The sequence below is a fragment of the Lynx canadensis genome, chromosome C1, assembly GCF_007474595.2.
Source record: "Lynx canadensis isolate LIC74 chromosome C1, mLynCan4.pri.v2, whole genome shotgun sequence".
Taxonomy (NCBI): Eukaryota; Metazoa; Chordata; class Mammalia; order Carnivora; family Felidae; genus Lynx; species Lynx canadensis.
In genome coordinates, this window is record NC_044310.1 from 53,432,624 (window position 1) to 53,453,494 (window position 20,871).

General features: G+C 39.4%; 1 protein-coding gene across 2 annotated transcripts in view; it reads left to right on the forward strand.

Moving 5' to 3' along the window:
* AK4 (adenylate kinase 4) overlaps positions 1-20,871 on the forward strand; it is a 73,485-nt gene that overhangs the window by 29,380 nt on the left and 23,234 nt on the right. The window contains exon 3 of one of the 2 annotated variants that reach the window (XM_030325926.1): positions 9,991-10,110. The exons of the other annotated variant lie outside the window; for it this stretch is intronic. Within the exon in view, the coding sequence (XP_030181786.1) occupies positions 9,991-10,110 (120 nt within the window). The remainder of the gene's footprint in view (positions 1-9,990; positions 10,111-20,871) is intronic. 2 annotated transcript variants of the gene reach the window in all.

Genomic DNA, 20,871 nt, shown 5'->3' on the forward strand with positions numbered 1-20,871 from the left:
GAGTTGTCAGCACAGAGCCCGACACGGGACTCAAACCCACAAACCATGAGATCATGACCTGAGCTGAAGTCAGATGTTTAACCGACTGAGCCACCTAGGGACCCCATCTCCAGTATTTATTACTATGGGAACCTGGTCAATCGCCTGGAGGTACTCTCATAATATTGTGCCCCCCCCGCCCCCCTCCAATGACTATGTCCCCTGGAGTTTTTGTCTATGCTTCTAGCAATTCCTCAATTACAATTTAGGATTTCCTACCTAGCACTGGTTCCTGAGGTGCTTTCCATTCGTGAGTCTCTGCTCAGGTAAGATGTGACTCCTTTATTTGCCTGTCTGTCCCTCTAATCTTGGGGGCAGTAGTTTGCCCCGTGTCCTCCCCTCTCTTATGGATCCAAGAGAGTTGTTTGTGGTTTGTTTTTCAATCTATTCAACTTTTTCTTCCTCTAAGGACAAAGTGGCTGTTTCCAAGTTCCTTACATGCACACTAGGGCATACATTGTTGTTGTTGTTGTTGTTGTTGTTGTTGTTGTTGTTGTTGTTGTTTTTGAGAGTACGAGCATGCATGCAAGTGGGAAAGGGGCAGAGAGAGAGAATCCCAAGCAGGCTGTGCACTGTCAGCGCAGAGCCTAGTGTGGGGCTCGAACTCACAAACCTCGATTGTGACCTGAGCCAAAGTCAGAGGCTTAACCAACAGAGCCACCCAGGTGCCCTCAGGGCACATACTTATTAACAAGTAATTATTTGTTCATGAGTCTGTTCCACTTCTCTCCTAATTAATAAGCTCCTTGAGGTCATTCCTATATCTGTGTCTGTAGTGCCTTGCATGGTACCTGGCCTGTAGTAGATGAACAAAAAATTTTGGTTGGTAAGTGGTATGTTCCTGGAGACGAGAACCTTCACGTGTGGTTGTCCGTGATTGGAGTCACCTGGGTGGACTTGTGGTAAAATGGGAGGCTTCTTACAGGATACTGGTGGGGTCATTGCATAGCTGATTAGAGGCCTGTGGCACCAAGCACACTTGACATTGTTGTCCTGATGTTGGCACTTTCCAGGTTGGTCATTGAGATAAGAGGTACGACAGATATTCAAATGAAATAAAAAGACCTCATTTGCTTTTGCTTAAAGTATTAATAGTAATTGAGGTTTGATCCTGTAAGTTGATTATCTTGAAGTTCTAATCCTTGCCTTTGTTAAAACAAATATTTTTGTCTCCATTGTTAAGAACTAAGGGAGTCTGGTTGGTTTTCTGCAACTCTGGACTGGTATTTCAGGGATAACTCCTTACTGGTCAAAGGTGAATGAGCTGGCATTTGGTTTGACCAAATTCATTTAGTGTGTGACCAATAACCTATTACTATTTCACAATATATTTATATGGAACTGTACTAGCAAGTAAGAGCCCGTATAACTTAATTGTGATAACTGTTATTTAGTTTTTCTGCCCGACAGAATGAAATTCTGTAAAATTTGGCTGTTTAAAGTTTTCAGTGGGTTAACACCCAATTCCAGTGTTTAGGTTCTAAGCTCTAAGCTGAAATACCAGGTTGGTACGGTCTGCCGCAGGGTAGATGCTTAATCAGTATCAACTGAAAGAATATTTAGTGGGTTCAGAAAGTATGTATGTATGTATTTATTTTTAATGCTTATTTTTGAGAGAGAGAGAGCACAAACAGGGGAGGGTCAGAGAGAGAGAGGGAGAAGAGAATCTGAAGCAGGCTCCACACTGTCAGTGCAAAGCCCAACATGGGTCTCAAAACCGTGAACCTGAGCTGAACTCTGACACTCAACCAGCTGAGCCACCCAGGCGCCCTCACAGAGTATTTAAACTATAAAACCCACCATACCATGTTCTCCAGTTATCCCCTCCCTGAATAGGGAACCATTTACTTCCTGTTTCATGACACTATCTGTTTTTCCCATGTTGAGTTGATTTCTGTTTGGAGGTCATTCAGTCTCTGGAATGTTTAAGCTGGCTGTCCTGAGTATTTAGGGTCCTGTTGAATGGATTTTGTACTACCTAAATATGCATGTGTGTGTTCTCATGGATTTTCTAAAGAAATGTCATTTGCTTAATTGGCTCTCCTAGTTATTCAGAAAAAAATATTTTCTTATTAACTAGTCTTAAGACAATTCATTATAAATCTAACATCCTCCCCATTGAGCAGCTGACAATGTTTTGTTATATTTACCGCCCTGAGTACAATAATCTGTGTCACTCTGTTAATGTGACAGTGGTAAATTTTAATTTTTTTAAATGTTTATTTATTTTAGAGAGAGAGAGAGAGTGCGAGTGTGTGCCAGGGAGGGGCAGAAAGAGGGAGACAGAGAATTCAAAGCAGGCTCTGTGCTGTGGTTCTGTGCTCACAGCACAGAGCCCCATGTGGGGCCCGAATTCAGGAACCCTATCATCATGACCTTTAGCTGAAATCAAGAGCCGTTTAACGGACTGAGCCACCCAAGCACCCCTGAAAGTGGTCAATTTTAATGTGAAAGAAATGAGGCCAATAAAAATACCTTTTCTGTATCTTGGAAGTATAAATTTTAGACAGATGACCAAGTTAACAGGTAGTCTTAAGTTGCATATTATCTTAAAATTTTAAGTTTGGTATTTCTTAAATACACAACTTAATAGGTAGTCTTAAATTCTGACAATTTGTATATTACCTGATCTAGTTGGGAATGGAAAATATATATTTTTCAAGGTTACTAAGATTATATCTTATTTTAATTTACATTTAGCAATTGAATGAAATAGGTTAAGCTGCATTGCCACAATACTTATATTGTAAAATAGGTGGAATATTGATTTTTTATAATGTATTTAACATTGAAAATGATAATATATATCTATAGATATACTCACATAATTTTGTAATATATTACCATTTTGTAATCTGACACTTTCTCTTTTCCTTTCTGAGGAAAGTTTTTTCAAATGTGGTCTTAATCACTCGTGTTCTGTTCAGTCTTCTAAACACATGATGGATTTTCTTTTTGGTTGTTATGAAGCTTAAAAAATGCAGAACTGTTGGCCTGTTTTTGGCACTCTAAATTTATTGTTTATTTTTGAAAACTTTCTGGTGGTTTATGACTTACTCATGTGTGCGTGCATGTGCACATATGCGCATCTATATATACACTGAGGATTCAGAAGCTGCGTAAGACTGTGTGTGTCCACAGCCTTTCTTTGGAATACTACTTGACAAATTGGAGCTGGTATGTGTGTTATCTATTTAATGATACTACTTTCAAGCAAGCTGACAAAGGCAGATGAAGGTCCCGGTTTTCTGAATGGGCCTCTGTCTTTATCAACATCTTATCTCCATTTGTTGTTGTAGTGAGATCTTCATTCAGATGCAGATACACTGTCTGTTTTGTTCTGGCTTTTAAACTTTCCAGGTTTTCATTTGGGTGGGGATTGAGGTGTGGGGGGGTAGAAGTTTGATTTTGTATCAGATTAGATGGATGTGTTGTCTGTCCTGCTCCAGAGAAGATCCAAGACTGCCAGTAGTTGGGAAAGTATGTTGAACTTAGATCTTTCTCTTACTTAGTAAATTAGATTAAAATGATTCTGGAAGTCTTCCACAGAGTTATTTTAAACTTGGAATTGCACAGTCTATGTTGGGTTAGCTCAAGGTGATGTAGGCAGGCTGGGCCTGAGGATCCAGAGGGGATCCTGCAGGAGTGACCAAGAGGGTCCTTGGTTGGCTTCGCGCAGGATAGAAATCAAATGCAAGCTGGTAGGAAGTGAGAGCAGAGTTTATTGAAGATACAGAGAAAGCAGATACAGACGGAGCTTCTGGGAGATTCGGAAAGGAAAAGCAGAATGAGTCTCATCTTTGCTTGGTGTGAGAAGTGAGATGATTCATTTTCAAAAATACCAAATAAAAGTTGTGCTGTCTAGTTAACAATAGGTTTACAATCTATTGGAAATATGTACGAACCCCTTTCCCACTGCACAATGGAGTCCCCAAACCCGTAGACACTTCACTTCCTGGTTCTTCTTCCCCTCTCCATTTGGTGGGCTTATTTTTTGCGGGCTTTGCAATGAGTATGTGCCAAAGAACTCAAGTCTCTGCATCACCTCAAGAGATGTCCATTTGTTCCAGTCAGACTACTTTTCGGCCTCACATGGGCATCAGTGACTTCTGGGTAAGACTGTAACCTCTGTAGTACTCAGCGAAGGGACTTCGCTCTAGGAGATAAATGCCTGCTGTAACCAGACACCAGCTCTTGCAAAAAACGTTGATCAAAGCCTAGCTTCTCTGTGCTCCAGTCTTCGCGTCCCTCATTTGATTGGGGCAGTGGGCTTATTTCTCACACTTGGGGTCTGGGCTTTTAGTTGAGGATGGTGGTCTTGTGTCCCTGTCCTCAGGCATCCAGGAACCGGTCAGAGCTGGGAGTGCTTCAGGTGTCCTTCATAAGTCACTTATGCCCAGGAGTCTTGCTGTCAAGGTGTGTAGAGTCAGTGGTCTTGGAAAACCTCCATGACAACCCCACCTAATCACTCCTTAGATGTTATCTATTTTGCTGGAAGACTTCAAAGAAATCATTAAGTCCTTGACCTTTACAAGCAGGACATAATAAGGCATGTGTAAGGCAGGGGTGCAGGTCCTGAGAAGAATAGAGGTAGCAAAAAGCAGTCCTTTATGGGGTCCCTTCAGTCTCCATGTCTCAAAGGTATTCTCTCAAGGGGCAGAATGTCTTCTAAGGTTGCTTCTGCTTTAGTGCAGTCTATTGTCTCCTGCTTGGATTATTGTCACAGGCTCTTTGGCTTTCACCACACCAACCCAATCTAGAGGTCACAGTGTGGTGGGCACGTGACCTGTGTACTCACACAAGGATTTGCACTTAGTTTAATGCTTTGCTGTTGCCATTTAGAGATTTCTAATTTTTGAACAGGAAGTCTCCATATTTTCATTTGCACTGGGCCCTGTAAATGCTGGTCTTGGCTGTGGGAATGGCATTTCTAAAACTACATGTTAAAAAAAAAATCTTTCCCACTTGTCTAGCTGCATCTCTCATGATGCTTTTCTCTGTACTTGAAGTTCCTCCAGGTATGCCAAGCAGCCCCCTGCTTGGTGGCATTATTGGCTCATGGTGTTTCTTTCTCCTCATTTTCCCTATTCGACCTTGTTCATCGCTATACATGATTTAAAATACTGATGAAATAAGACTGAGCTGTGAAACCTGACATGGCCATCTCAACTAGTACTGATCATACTTTGTCTCATATCTCCCTTGAAAAAGTTGGCACATGGCAACAATTCATTCATTCATTCATGCAACAATTCATTCATTCATTCATGCAACAAATTGTTATGGAGTTATCTCATACATGCCAAGCTATATTCTAAGTACTGAGGGTATGGCATTGAACAAAGTACCTCAGTTTTTCTGAATGAATTAATAATATTCTTGTTGGGGGAGGTAAAAAGTGAATTGATAAATAGATCAATATATAATATGTAAGATCTGGGGTTGTAGAAGACAATGAAAAGCAAGATAAGAGACTAGAGGGTGATAGGGATGTGTGTCTGTCCTTGTGCTATTTAGATGGGGTAGAACGCCTGTTTGAGGTAAGATTTATCAGAGATCTGAGTGAAGTGGGGGCTTGATCCATGTGAAATTCTTGGGGAGAGAGTGTTCTTGGCAGAGGGAGCAACAAATGAAAAGTTCCTAAAGTGAGCACATGAATGTGATTGTCAGAAAACTACAGGGAAGCTGGTGTGGCTGGAGTAGAGTGGACAATGGAGAGGAAGTAGGAGATGGCTTCAGGGAAGGAGGGCCTGATTACACAGGGCCTTGTAAACCAAGGTGAGGGCTTTGGCTTATACTCTGAGTGAGATGGAAAGGTCCTGGAGGATTGCAGTTGGCTTGCATTTTCAAAGGTTCACTTTCCTATCATTTATGCAAAGGAGCCATCTCAGATGCTACTGAGAAGCGAAGTAAGCTAAGAATTGAGAATTGGCTGTTCAAGTAATGTAATGATTTGTTTGGTTGACTAGTGTGCAGAAGACCCCAGAAGCAATCTGTTGATTTTGTGGCAGGTCACAGATTGCTATGAGTAAAGGACCCACTTTGATCTTATCTCAGAGATTCTTTATCAGTGTGATTCTTTGGCCAGTTGTCTCTTTTTCACTATGTAAAGATTTGTGCAGTGGTCTTGGAGTATAACTCATTGCTTCATTTTTTTTTTTTTTTAAGTTTATATATTTTGAGAGAGAGAGAGAGCAGGGGAGGAACAGAGAGAGGGAGAGAGATCGGACCCCAAGCAGACTCTGTACTGGCAGCGCAGAGCCCGACATGGGGCTTGAACTGATGAGCTGTGAGATCATGACCTGAGCTGAAATCAAGAGGCAGATGCTTAACTGACTGAGCCACCCAGGCGCCCCAAATATATTTAAAATTTTTTTTAATGTATATTTTATTTTTGAGAGAGAGAGAGAGAGAGACAGAGCACGAGTAGGGGAGGGGCAGAGAGAGAGGGAGGAAGAGGATTCGAAGCAGGCTCCAGGCTCTGAGCTGTCAGCATAGAGCCTGATGCGGGGCTGGAACTCACGAACCGCAAGATCATGACCTGGGCCTAAGCCAGCACTTAACCGACTGAGCCACACAGGCACCTCCATTGCTTCATTCTTTCAGCTCTGCTTTTTACTAATCTGTGGCCTCTGCTTAACCACCAGGGCCATCCGGGGCCATGGTTGTGATTTCTTTCCTCGCAGTGTCATCGCTTGCTCTGCAGCCATCTTCACAACAGTTACTGTTGCACTTTTATGTTTTGATCATTTGGCTTGGATATGACAGACGCTGTGGAAATGTAATGGCAGGAACTTCATGTTCAATTAGATATAAAGAATGGGGGAAGTGAAAAAATCAAGACAACTGGTGTTTACTCTTACATGACATCTGAGGAGAGTAATGTTATAAATACCAGGGCAAGAGCATGTGGGAGGGAAAGTATGATTTTGACCATGATAAGTTTGAGGTGTTAGAGGGGGTACATATTGCACCATCTAGCAAGTATTTAAAGGCCTCAGGGGCATCATTTGGCTACTGTTCTGCATTAAACTCCTGAGTCCAAAAGTATCCCAATACCATAAATCCTCACCCAAAAGGACCTTAAACATTAAGTGGCCCAATCCCCAACCAGTTTTCTGAATCTCTCTATAATATCCCGTCTTAGGCAGTCTTTGAATCTCCATTCAGACATTCCTTAGGCCATTTTTTCTCTATCCATTTGTAATTCCCATAACAAGTCCTAATTGTAAGCCCTGGGGATTAAGTAAGATAATGCCCTTTCCATGTGTCAAGTATCAGGATATGGGCAAATTGTTTTCATGCCCTTCTCTGGGTCTTCTCTTTTCCAAATAAAATGTTTCCTATGCTTTCACTGTCTCCTCATGGGATATTTGGAGACAATTCACATCTTGGTCTGTTATCTTGGAAGATGTCTATATATATATATATATATATATTTGTTTGTTTAAATCTGTCTTAATGTTTGGCAGATGGGACTAAGAACAGGGCTCTGGCACTGGGCATTGTATGGAAACCAATTTGACAATAAATTTCATATTAAAAAAAATAAAAAGGAAGCTGGCATTAAAAAAAAAAAGAACAGGGCTCTGCGGTTGGCCTGACCATTGCAGAGTAGGACAGCACCAATCTTGTCAGTTACTCCAAGCATACCTTCAGACAGTGATTTTCCTGATATAAAACATACATAGTATACAGGTATTACCAAGAGAACAGAAAGCATATGTTCACCCAAAAACCTGTACGTGAACATTCCTTGTAGTGTTACTCATATTAGCCAAAAAGTAGAAACAATGCAAATGCGTATTAACTGATGTATATAAACAAAATATGGTATACCCATACAGTGAATGATCAACCATGAAAATGGATGAAGTACTACTTGAAAACATTATGCTAAATGAAAGAAACCAGACACAAAATACCACATATTGTATGATTCCATTTATATGAAATGTGCATGATAGGCAAATCTGTAAAGACAGAAAGTAAATCAATAGTTGCCAGGGGCTAGAGGGAGGAGGGAATGGGGAGCGATTGCTAATGGGTACAGGGTTTCTTTCTGAAGTGATAAAAATGTTCTGAAATTAGGTAGTGGTGATAGCTGCACAGCTAAAAATTACTGAGTTGTACACTTTAAAGTGGTGAATGTTAATGGTGTGTGAATTGTATCTTAGTAAAGCTGTCATAAATATGGGTATTACTTCCTATCTGAAGGTGAGGATCTTATGAGGATTAAATGAAATAACACATACAAAGTGCTTAAAGCACAGTGCCTGGTGTAATATGTTTCTTCATATGTTAACATAGTATGTTACTTTATTAGTGATGAATATTGTTGCTCTTCATGAAAATAACACTGCTTAAACATTGGTAGGTAAGCTGCAACTTTTATTCACTGCTCCCTTTGTGCATTATTACCTGTTACCTAGTATAGAGTTAATAAATACTTTGTGAATGAATCTGTTTTTGTTCATATGCATGTTTAGCCACATTTGCCAAAGTGGTTGTCTTTTGCTGTTGTTCTTTGCAGTGTGTTACTGAATCAGCATCATTGGATCTAACTTTGAGCTTGTAGTAGTAGCAATCAGAGCCAATAGTTTGAGCCAGTAGTAGTAATCAGAGTGATATGAATCTCTTGACAGTGCATATTTCAGAGTTGGAGTTAGGAGTATTGACTCAGTTGGGGGAAGGAAAGGTTCTACCTTGAATTCGAGGTGAAGGTAGGGACAAAGTGATTCTTGAGCTTTTTTGCAGTAACATAATTCTGCTTTATGTTTTTATGAGAACATAATTGGCCTTTCTTAAAGTCAACATCAAATATAGGCAATATGCTAGGTAACAGTGCAGTGAATATCTTCTTGGGGGCACTGGTGGTTGAAATTGTATCAGTCACTTGAAATGTAAATTAATATTTATTATAAAAGCATAAAATATGGTCCTATTTAATAACCATTGTGAATGCAGCCAACTGAATAAAAACAATAAAGTTCGAATAAATAAATAAATAAATAAATAAATAAGCATAATTGGCCTGTCAAAAACGTGGTTCTTAATGGTTTATTATCAGTTCTCTGAAGAGTAGAGGACTTCATCTTGTTTTAAAAAAAAATCCGTTCCTAGAAACTTAACAGATTTAAACTGATAATTTGTTCCACTGAACCTAACCCACAATTTCCACATATAAGAAATGATTTTAAAATAAGATAGAAACATTTTTTCTTTGAAAAAAATTTTTTTGAAAAATTCACATCCTTTTATATATGTTAACTAACTTGGATGTAAATTCAAAAAAATAATAATAATAAAAATAAATTCACATCTTTTGATAAAGTTGGCATTCTACTAATAACACTGAGTTGCTTCTACAACTGTATCAGCAAGGTGCCATCTACTTATACTGAGGTTCATGAAGAGAAGTTTTTGTTTGTATTATCCAGCATTCTTTCTAAGCCCAGTGGAAATGTTTTCCTTTGGTCTCTAAGGAATGGTTGTGCTCCTCAGCTTCTTTCAGCCTTCTGCATCCCATGAACCATATAGTTGATCACATTTCCTGGCTGTCGTAAACCGTTGGGGGGCTCAGTGTCCACTTCGCGGCTCTCACCTCTGGGAAGTTCCAGGACTTCTGTCCTGGCCTTTCACGAACACCCCTTCCTCTGGACTCCCAACTTTTGTTTCTTACTTTTCTCTTCTAATTTATAGAAATACTCTTTTATTTTTATTTCTGTTTGTGTATATCTTATTTATCTTCAAAAGCTGCTTTTATAATTCTTTGGGAGACAAGGCTACCATTGTTGAAACCAGTATTCTAAAAATTACCCCCAAAACATCTACCTATAACTTTCCCCTCATACCAATAGGGAGGAATGGAAGAGAAGGCAAAAGGAGTTTGTAAGCTTTTCTTTTTTTGAAGCTTTTTTGAGTGTCTCTTTTTCCTGTTTTTTTTAATAGAAGTTGGTGATATGGCAAAGCAGTACATAGAGAAGGGTCTTTTGGTTCCAGATCATGTGATCACACGCCTAATGATGTCGGAGTTGGAGAATAGGCGCGGCCAGCACTGGCTACTAGATGGTGAGTTGAACCTGTGGGTAAGCTGGATTTCTGTGACTAGTTGGTTGTGCACGCTCCCTTTATTTCTGACCCATTGCAAAATACTTTTTCTTCCAAGCTTTCAGTCATTTATTAAGGCATATTCCAATTTGGCAAAATGATAGAAATTCACTGTGATAAAGCGTTTTCATTTCTGTCTCCAGACTACCATCCCTAGAGCCATTGACTTGAAGCAAACCTTTACTGAATTCCCTTTACTGTTACAGTTTCGATGGTGCTCATTGTTTCCATGACTAAGTTGTCATAGGTATGACGCATCTTAAATCAGAGGTTCTTTCATTCATAATAGGCCACACAAATTACACCATGAGTTACCATTTTTCATCTGTCAGGTTAACAAAGATAGAAAATTTGAAGATCTTTTATCGAGTGTAAAGGAAATAAATATTATTGAGAGTATAAAACAGGCAACCATTGGAGGACAGTTTAGCCATCTTTATACTTTTTTTTTAAGTTTATTTTTATTTATTTTGAAAGGGAAAGAGAGAGCATGTACATGTGAGAGCATGGGGGAGAGCAGGAGGGAGAGAAAGAGAGAGAGAGAGAGAGAGAGAGAGAGAGAATCCCAAGCAGGCTCTAAGCTGTCAGCACAGAGCCCAACGCAGGGCTCAGTCTCAGGAACTGTGGGATCATGACCTGAGCCGAGACCAAGATTTGGACACGTAACTGACTGAGTTGTCCAGGCACCCCAGCATTCTTTATATTTCCTGACTCAGCAGTTCCCTGCCGGATTTCTTCCTAAAGAAAGGTTGTCAAGGTTGTCTATTCTCATCATTATTTGTAACTAGCAAGACACTGATAACAACCTAAGTATCTATCATAGGGATGCCTTAAAAATTAGTATGTCTGTTAACCGAATAATGTGTACCTATGTGTTGGCATGGATAGATCTCTAAGATGCACTGCTGAGTGAAAACAGCTAGCTGCAGTGGAGTCTATATCATATACTATTATTTATGTAAACATGGAAGGATGCTGTGGTATTTATTACTCTCTCCATGTAGAAATACATGCATAAGCTCTCTTTGAAAGGATATTAAAAAGACTGACATAGTCTTTGATACTGTTTGATTTTATTTTTTTTTTTTTTTGAGTATGTATTTAAGTAACACCTGGACCTTATTTAAGACCTCTATTAGAGGTTCCTAAACTTTTTAGGCAAATAGGCCCCTTGATGACAACTATGATATTTCTCCTAGGAAATGCCTGCAGATGCTTACACACAACATATTACACAATTCTCCATGAAGCTGAAATTCAGAATCTTCTACTTTAAATTTTAAGAAAAACAATGGACTGGGTGGATTATTTCTTATTCTTGAATAGCAAGATTCCTGGGTACAATAAAAATAGAAACTTGATGAGCATGCTACTTTCTAGGACCACAGAATGGCAGAGAATGAGATTTCTCTATGAGGAACTTGTTTCCATTGCAGAGCGGTTTTTAGTTCACACAAGGCACTCAATCCCATATTAATTTTGTGAAACTGAAGCTTCAGGAAGTTGTGACAGTTGAAACCTTGATGTTTGCCAGCCACAGAGAAGCCAGATGAATTGCCTACATTTAAACTATGAGATTGGCTATATTTCTCCTAAAGTCTGGAACCATGAGTCTCCAAAATGACTAGTATGGTGCGGTCTTTATTGTCTATCGGTGTTTCTCAAAGTGTGTAGTGTGCAGTGTTAGTAATTGCTAGACAAGAAAGCAGATGTGTCAAGTTAAATATTAAAAATTGCTAGCATTTATTGAGTACTTATTGTGTGCAAGCATTGTTTGGAACACCTGATATTTTTTCATTCAATCCCTACAATACCGTAAGAAGTAGATACTGTTATTCCCATTTAATAGATTAGAAGACTGAGGCAAAGTAGGCTTTAGCTAACTGCTCAAAGGTAGTAAGTGCCAAAGTCAAACACATTTTCTTTACTTTAGGACTTCATTGAAACTTTAATATAATGCAATTTAACTCTTCACAGAAGGAGACATCATGAGGCATTTTCTGAATTTATTTGATTTTAGAATCCCCCACCTCATTCCCAACACTCACCAAGAACCTACAGGGTTTGTTCTGTGGAGCATTCATTGTGAACTACTATTTAACATATATTCCTCACTTTGTAGGTTTTCTGAACAGTTGACTATAAAGTAGATCATGTCTTTCTAGACTTTGGATTTAAAAATTTGTAACTCTGTTCTCATGGGACTAGAGGGAACTGGTGGATTGAATTAAAAACTTTTGCTGAGAGAAAGGCTATAATGTCCTACAAAAGGCATCCTCTTATTCACTGGGCAATAACGAATAAAACTCCTCTTGTGTGTCAGAAATTACTAGGTGCTGTTGATAAGATGCTAAGACACTGTCCCTATCACAGTAGGGGAATCAGTAAAATAGTTACTGATAGCAGAATAGAAGCATATATATGTGGTACCCCGCAGACACAGAGAAGAAAATTATGTTCTGGTAGTGAGAGGAGGTATTGGAACAACGTTATGGAAAAAGAGATAAATAGAGGTTCCACAGGTTGATGAATGGGGGTTGGAAGGCAGATGTTCTCTGCAGAAGGGCATGTGAACTAGGTAAGAAAAGGATGACATAGCTTAGTATTTTCCTGGGCCTGCAAGCAGAGGCACGCAGGGGAAATCCTGGAGTGGATGGTGTTTGATTCAGTACAAAGATGGTGGAACCAGAAATTGTTTGCTCCCGGGACCATTGAAAAGTTAATTAGGGCCATAACATGATCAGATTTGTGTCTCAGAAAGACTGTTCTGTTAGCAGAGGAGAGAGTAGGTGGTGGGGCAGGGACGAGGTGGAGGCTAGAAGCCAAATACAAGACTGTTGGAATATTTGGACCATGGGATGTTGAAAGCCTGAATTTGGGCAATGGTGGTAGGATGGAAAAGAGGCACCATCCAGGAGAGAATGGATTGAGGGGGAAAAATTGACAGGAGTTATGAGTGAGGTTAGCTACTACAGCACTGTGGGGTTTTCTTTTTTGGTGGGGAGGTAAAGGAAGGGAAGGAAGGAAGGAAGGAAGGAAGGAAGGAAGGAAGGAAGGAAGGGAAGGGAGGGGGGGAGGGGGGAGGGGGGAGGGAGGGGAGGAGGGGATGGGGAGGAGAGAGGAAGGGAAGGGAAGAGAAGAGGAAGAGAAGAGAAGGGAAGAGAGAGAAGAGAAGCAGAGAGCATCGCTCTCCTATACTCCACCTCCCTCTCCTCTCCTCACCTCTCCTCACCTCTCCTCTCCTCTCCTCACCTCTCCTCTCCTTCCTCACCTCTCCTCTCCTCTCTCGTCTCTTCTCTCTTTTGTCTTCATACAGGGCTTGGATTCAAGAAGAGTGTGGGATCAAGACCTGAGCTGAGATCAGGAGCCAAACTCACTTAACCAGCTGAGCCACCCAGGCACCCCTGGAGTTTTCTTTTCTTTTTTAGAGATTTTAATTTTTCAAGTAATCTCTATACCCAACGTGGGGCTCCAATTCACAACTTGAGATATAGAGTCCACATGTTCTACTGACTGAGCCAGCCAGGTGCCTCCTGGCTTTTATTGCTCACGGAGGTTTGCACTTTTTGTTTCTTGACTGTCATCACCTCCTTTGCACTTCTCTAGGCCACTTTAATTTCTCCAGGCACGACACATTGACTCACAAAATGTAGTCCTCCACAGTGTGTAGGTGTTTGCCATGATGGGTAAACTTTGACTTTGCCACCACCTGACTATAATTTCTCTGGTTTAAATTCTTTAATTGTAAATCTTGTCACCTTGCAAAGCAGACTTCTGTAATTTTAGTGTAAACTTTGTTTTAAAAAAGGATTGTCTATATTAAACTCCTTTGGAAAGGTGGTTAGTGTAATAACCACTAACCCCAGTTAGGTGCCAGACTGCCCGTTTGAATCCCAGCTCTGCCATTTACTGACAGTCTGTGACCTTGGGCAAATTGTTTTACCTCTGTGGGCATTTTATTCCTCATGGAAAACAGGGATTAGGAAAGGGTTTGTAAGGATGAACTGAATATATGTAATGTTCTTAAAAGAATGCTTGCCATATAATAAGTGCTATATAGATATGCTATATATCTGTCCTAAGTGATATACAGGTCCTGAATGTTTTTTTTTTGTTTTTGTTTTTTTGGTGACTACATGAAGTGTTAAGTACAGGAATAATTTAAAAAATATTTAGCCATGTGAAATTGAAGGTCAGTTTTAGTTATGGAATGCTTCTGTGTTTTGCTTTTGCCATAACTATTCCTCTCAGGGAGAATAACTAAAGTTCTTTTACATCACAGGCCTGTTTTTAGTGAAGTGCGTCAGTATCATGGCTGATTTAGTTTGTATCTTTCTCCTTGAAGACCCATCTGGTCACTTTTTCAGTTGTGATTTTCCTTTAAAGCTCTGGAATAAATCCATTTGGCAAAGTGAGGAGTGTTAAGAATGCCTCATTCTGTGTTCAGCCTTAAACTCCTTATGTTACAGGGCACATGCTCTGTGGAGGACGTGCCTGTTGAGTGTGCTAAAGGTGATTGAATGTGCAAAGGTCGAGAAAAGAATTCTGGATGACAGATGACTCATCATCTTGGTCCATATGTCTGTAGAGAGGCATCTGCAAATGGTGGGTGGAAACAAGTAGAGTGGACGCCAGCCAAGGGAAGGCCAGGAGGGGTTGGTGGATGGGGTGCCTGAGTGCTGTGTGGTTTGGTCAGCTATGTCCTTGCTAAAGATAGTTCAGCTCTACCTTACCTTTGCAGTTTTCTCTCCAGCTGAGTAAGAAACACTGTTTTATGTGTTAATACTTGTATATATCTGTGGGGGGCTTTTCTCCTTTTTTCTTTCTCTCCCTCTATCTTTTATGTCCTTAGAAGTTGAATGTATGAGAACAGTTTTAAAAAGTTTCTTTAATTTTTAAGACAAATATTCTACTAGAAGAATGGAATGTGCTGCAAGCTTTCTAATTTTGTTATAAAACCATGCATGTTTTTTTTTTCCAGTTTCATATAAAGAAAGTATTTACTACTTATTAGGTGAAATAACTAGAGAACAGTAACCATCTCTTTAAAACAAATATAAATTCTTCACTTTTTAAAAATAGGGCTGGCAGCTGGGTGGGGCCGGTAGGGAGATGTGTTGGTAATAGGGGTTTTCATTTCTAAATTTGACTGCCAACCTGTGTATTTAAATAGTAGCCTGCAAGTTCTCAAACTCCTTCCTAATTTATCTACAGGTAACAAGAAGTAACAGAATTGTCTACCATACGATTTTAGGTGAGGCATCAAAATATTTAAAATTGGTTGTCACAGTTTGGTTTCATAAAAAAATATTAAATTTTAGAATAATGAGTGGAATATAATTTAAGCCTTTCATCGGAATAAAGATCCCTTTGGAATGAGAGTTATCATTCAGTCTGTGGTTGTATGTTTCATTTGTGGTTCAGCACAGTGTCGAATGCTAATAACTAGGGCTTTCTGTAGATAATTCTGGAATTTTTTTTTTTTTTTACCAGAAGTCAGAGTTGCTTGAATGTGTGCAGTGTTTGTGTGTGTTTGTTTGCCCTGAGAGTTAAATGATCTCAGATCTGCAGTATTTCCAAGGTACATACTTACTCAGAGCCCTTGGTAACCAAGTAAATGGTGGATGGTAGGAAACCAAACTACATATGATAGCCATGTAGCCGTAATAGTCACCTCCAGAATAGAACATCTGTAAAATTCTGTTTTTAAAACAAACTTGACATTTTTTATCATCTTCTTGGAAGAAGGAATTATACCTGCTTTTGATTATACTTTGTAACATCATTACTAAATATTCAGATATTCTTCAATGAAAGGATTTGTAGACATGTCATTAATTTCAGGTTGAATATTGTACTAGGGGAGAACACATGACTTCACCAGGGGAAGATGGGCAAAAAGAAGAAATGGTATCTGTGTATACTTTAAATGAAACTTAAAAAATAAATCAATGAAACTAAACAATAATATTGGTCGAGTTACACAGGAAAAGACCATTACTTAGCAGGGTTAGGTTATGAAAAGTCATTTTGGTCACACCTGACTTGAAATTTAGCACACTCTCATCTTGTGCTATACCTTATCCAAAGAGCGGAGCCTGTTCAGACTTTATGTCTAGCTATTGATTTCATTAAAGCTAGTGCAGCCTCTTTGTTAATGGTCCCAGGTGATTGTGCAAATTTCTTTCGGTTCTAAGTCTTCATAATTTTTCCTACAACTGAGTATTTATTGAGCACCAACTCTGTGCCAGGCACTGTCAAGACACCACAATAGAGCAACATAGTAGGTGGGACCTGGCCTTCTTGGCATTTAGAATCTAGTGGTGATTCAGCTTTTGTGCTGCCCTAGGCAATGAGGATTGCCTTTGATTTCTGTGATTTAAATCTAACCTATAAGAACTTTGTTTTTATTCTATGACTTCCCTACTTTCAATGTCCTTGGTGTCTGTATGAGCTCAGAGGATCGGACTGAAAAACATGGTAAAATAAAGCCTTGGGTATCTTCTCTTGTTCATTTGGTTGGATTCTGTCCTGAGACCCTGTTCCCATGTCCATTTCTGGTGGCTTTTTTCTTCTGCGTGATCTGACTGCTGTCTTGGGATGGGGAACAATTTTAATATGGCAGGCAACTCTGAGTTTGTTTATTTGCCCTGTGTTTCCAGAGAATGACTAGATTTTAACAAGTAAGCATTAAGGGCCATATGGAAAACATATGTATACAGATATTTGAACACACCCTAGAAAAACTTGGTTCAGAGATCAAAATGCAAATTGAGTTATACATTTTATGGTGCGTCTTGATGAGCTTGGCATTGGTCTGTCTGAGGAGGGAATAGCATATTTTCTGAGCTTAGTCCAGGAGGAGCAAATGCTGAATAAATAACTGCAGTCTAGGACCTTGGGAACCCCAGTGGAGGGGGTGAAAGGTGAGAGGTAGCACCCAGGAGAAAGGAACTGACCCTATCTTAGGGGTGAGGGAGGCAGCTGTTAAATGGAAGGCTTCCTGGAGTAGGTGACAGCAAGAACTAAGTTTTGAAAGTGAGAATAAAAGCTTAATCTTCTAGGTGGAGGGATCACTATATGCAAAACAGCATGGTGTATTCTGGAAACCACAGGTAACTGGATAATTCTAGAGCTGAAAATATGAGCATATGAGGTCAGAAAAGTGGGTAGGGGCAAAAGTTAAACACTTCATGAAATTCAAATACAGGGCATTGAATAAACATCAAAGTCAATACTAATTTTTTTTTTTACATTTATTCATTTTTGAGAGACAGAGCACAAGCCGGGGAGGGGCAGAGGGAGAGGGAGACACAGAATCCGAAGCAGGCTCCAGACTCTCGAACTGTCAGCACAGAGCCCGACGTGGGGCTCGAGCTCACAAACTGCGAGATCATGACCTGAGAGAAGTTGGACGCTTAACCGACTGAGCCACCCAGGCGCCCCAACATCAAAGTTAATATTAGAAATGAGTTAGGAAGCTTAAAATGTAAAACTTTGAGTTTGAAAGAATAACTTATTTTTTAACTTTTTAACCAATACTTTAAAATTAACTTAATTTTTAACATGTTTAGATCTACTTTAGGTATTAAACTGTGATTTCTCTCTATTTGGGCATGTCTCATACACTTTAAGATACACTTAGCCCCTTTGCTGTTGCCACTTAATTAGAAGTCTATAAAGTAAGGCACAGGATGAAGCTGTCTTCAAATCCTAATTTTAGATGGAAGGAGAGCCTCCTTCCCTAATTTATGAAACAGGTATCTTGGGAATTGGATGGATTGAGAACATTCATTGCAAAGCTTTATCCAAAGCATCTAAAGCATACTTTGCCAGGTTTTTTTTTTTCAAATTAAAAAAAATTATTTATTTATTTCGAGGGAGAGCAAGAGCACAAGTGTGGGAGGGACAGAGAGAAGGAGAGACAGAATCCCAAGCACTGCTCCATCAGTGCAAAAGCCCAATGTGGGACTCAGACTCACAAACTGTGAGATCATGACCTGAGCCAAGGTCAAGAGTCAGATGCTTAACTGACTCTGCCACTCAGGCACCCTTTTTTCTGGTTTGTTAATGAAACAATTGCTGGGCATTTACTAAATACACAGCACTATATCAGAACAGTAATGTGGTGGAAAAAGCGTGGACTTATAACTGAGTATCATTATGTAATTTATTAGCTGTGTAGTCTTGAGCAAGCAAACTTACCTTTCTTGGATTCTTTTTCCTCATCCATAGAATTAGTAGCAGTATGTATGGCATAGGTTCGCGAGGATTGGCTAACAAATATGACGCTCTTAGTGGAATCCTAAAACGTAGTAGGTGGTCACATGATAGTACGTGTTATTATGTACCGATGTTGTATATACATACAACCACATGTTGATGCTGATACAGATGTTAGAACTTAGCATTTCATTAATAAATGGCTGATAAACTTAAAAATGTCATTTTAATAAGCAAAGATCATCATATTCATCCCTCATTAAGTACACCTGGGGAAAGTATAACTAAACAAAATTCCCCAGCCTCCATTAAACCTTACCTACTAATATAAAACAAAACAATATAAAACTCTGATGACTGCCCTAGTACTAGGAAGAAAAACCCAGATTTTGTGAAGGTGAACAAGTTGATTAGGGTTAAGAAGAGAGTAAGATGTGGGAAAAGTGCAGAGAATTTAATTTTATCATTTGACACCGACTTTATAAAAATGGTACATGATTACTATAAAGCATTCAAGCCATATGGCAAAATATAAGGGAAAGGAGCTAGTCACCTAAAATCCCAGTAGCCAGAAATAATCAGGGTTAACAGTTGAGAACCTGGTCATTCTAGACCCCTCCTCACGCACATAGGTACCTGAAAGTGTGTAAGTGCGGCTCCCATACTTGATGTACTTTTAAAAATATTTAATTTTACTTATGTTTAACAATAGCAGAGCTAAAGTGAACCTGAAGGAATTATTACTGAATTTCAGATAAAATCTTTCTTCATCACCCAGGATATTCTTGGGAGAGCTCTTTAAGATTATGAAAGCCATTAGGAGTTGACATATTTGTTTTTTTATTTCATACTTCAAATTGAGACAGAGAGATATTGTCTTTCTTCGGTGAACAGTAAGAGGATTAATGTACTTAGGCTTCCTCCCACCTCTTTTCCCCTCCCTCCGTCTCAGTTTTCAATGGTTTTTGTTGCTAAAATCTATTATAAGTTTTCTTCTGTAACCTGAATTTCCAATTTTTTTTTTTTTGTCTTACATCTAAAAGATTTAAATGAATTCTGTGGCCTGGTTTTCTCACACAGTACCACATCTCTGTTTCTTTTATTTTGACGATTCTTCTCGTTACTTCTGTGAATAGACTAGAAACCATCAAATTATACACTTGAAACAAGTGAATTGTTTGGCATATGAATTATATCTGAATAAAGCTGTGCTACTTTTTACCACAGCTTTTCCATTCATCATTACCGTGGTGAGCTGGATCTTACTGGATAATTTCCTCCTGCTGTTCTTTCCCTCCTTCCGTCCCTCCGTTGTAACAGAGGGGCTCATGTGATGCCCTCTTCCCTGAGTTTTCACGTTTGAGAACGTCTCCTCATCATTCAGCAGGTTTAGCTGGCTGTGATATTCCTGAGTGACCCCTGTGTCCTTCGGCACTTTGCAGCCTCTGTTTCATCTTGTTCCGACCTGGATTATTTCTCTGCAAAGCCCTGAGGCCAGTGTGACTTTTGACTATGATTTTTTTTTCTTCCTGCATAGGCTTCCTGAAGAATTGTTTCCTCATACTTGAAGTAAATAGACCATCTCAGTGTTGTTTCTTGTCCTCCCTCCTATAGGTACTGTGTCCTTTTGATCTCCAATTCAGTTCTTTTCCTTTCAGGAAAGTTCTCCTGTATTACATCTTTTTTGTCCTTTTGTTCAGTTTTTCTATTTTAAGAAAATATATCCACTTACAGTGGATATTATTGAATATTCTTTGTGTTTATCATATTTTAAAGTTTCATGTTTTTTGTGTTTCCTTTTGCCTTCATCTATGTTCAGACCTCTTTTCTTGAGGGCAAGGGAGGGCAAAACTTTGTTTTTATTCCCTAATGACGTCACAGTTTCCTTACGTTTATGTGCTGTGTGTGCTAATGCTGCCAGGCCTTTGCACTCCCTGTGCCTTCTGCCTGCAGCACTGTGCCTTGAGATGGTTATGAGGATGCTCCATTCACGTCTTTACTCAGATATCCTCTCCTTGCCGAGTCCTTCTGGTACCATCCTGTCTACCCATTTCGTTCTTTCTTCTTACCTTACAATCATGTAACTTACAGATTGATCTGGATGTTGATATTTTATACCTTCCTGTACCTACAATTATGTTTGACATGTAGAAAAAGCTTATAAATACTTGCCTGATGGTAGGTCTTACCTACCATGTATATGTACACCATATACCTGGGAGCTGAGCCCATGGTGGGCCATACTCAGCCTCTGTTCTTTTATTTGGGGCAAAAATGCGGGCCTGTGGTAAAATCATTTACAAGTTCCTTTTGTCTCAAGTGAGATATAGTGGGACCAGTTTTCCTTTAATTTGTTTATATTGGGACTTGGGTCCCCATATAACAGGTAAACAAAATTCTTAAAGAGAAGGGCCTTTAAGCAAAGGATTTACAGTTAACAGCTCCTTCCTCAGTGCAGTATGCATATTCCTTTACTGGCAAAAGGGCTCCATAATTTTT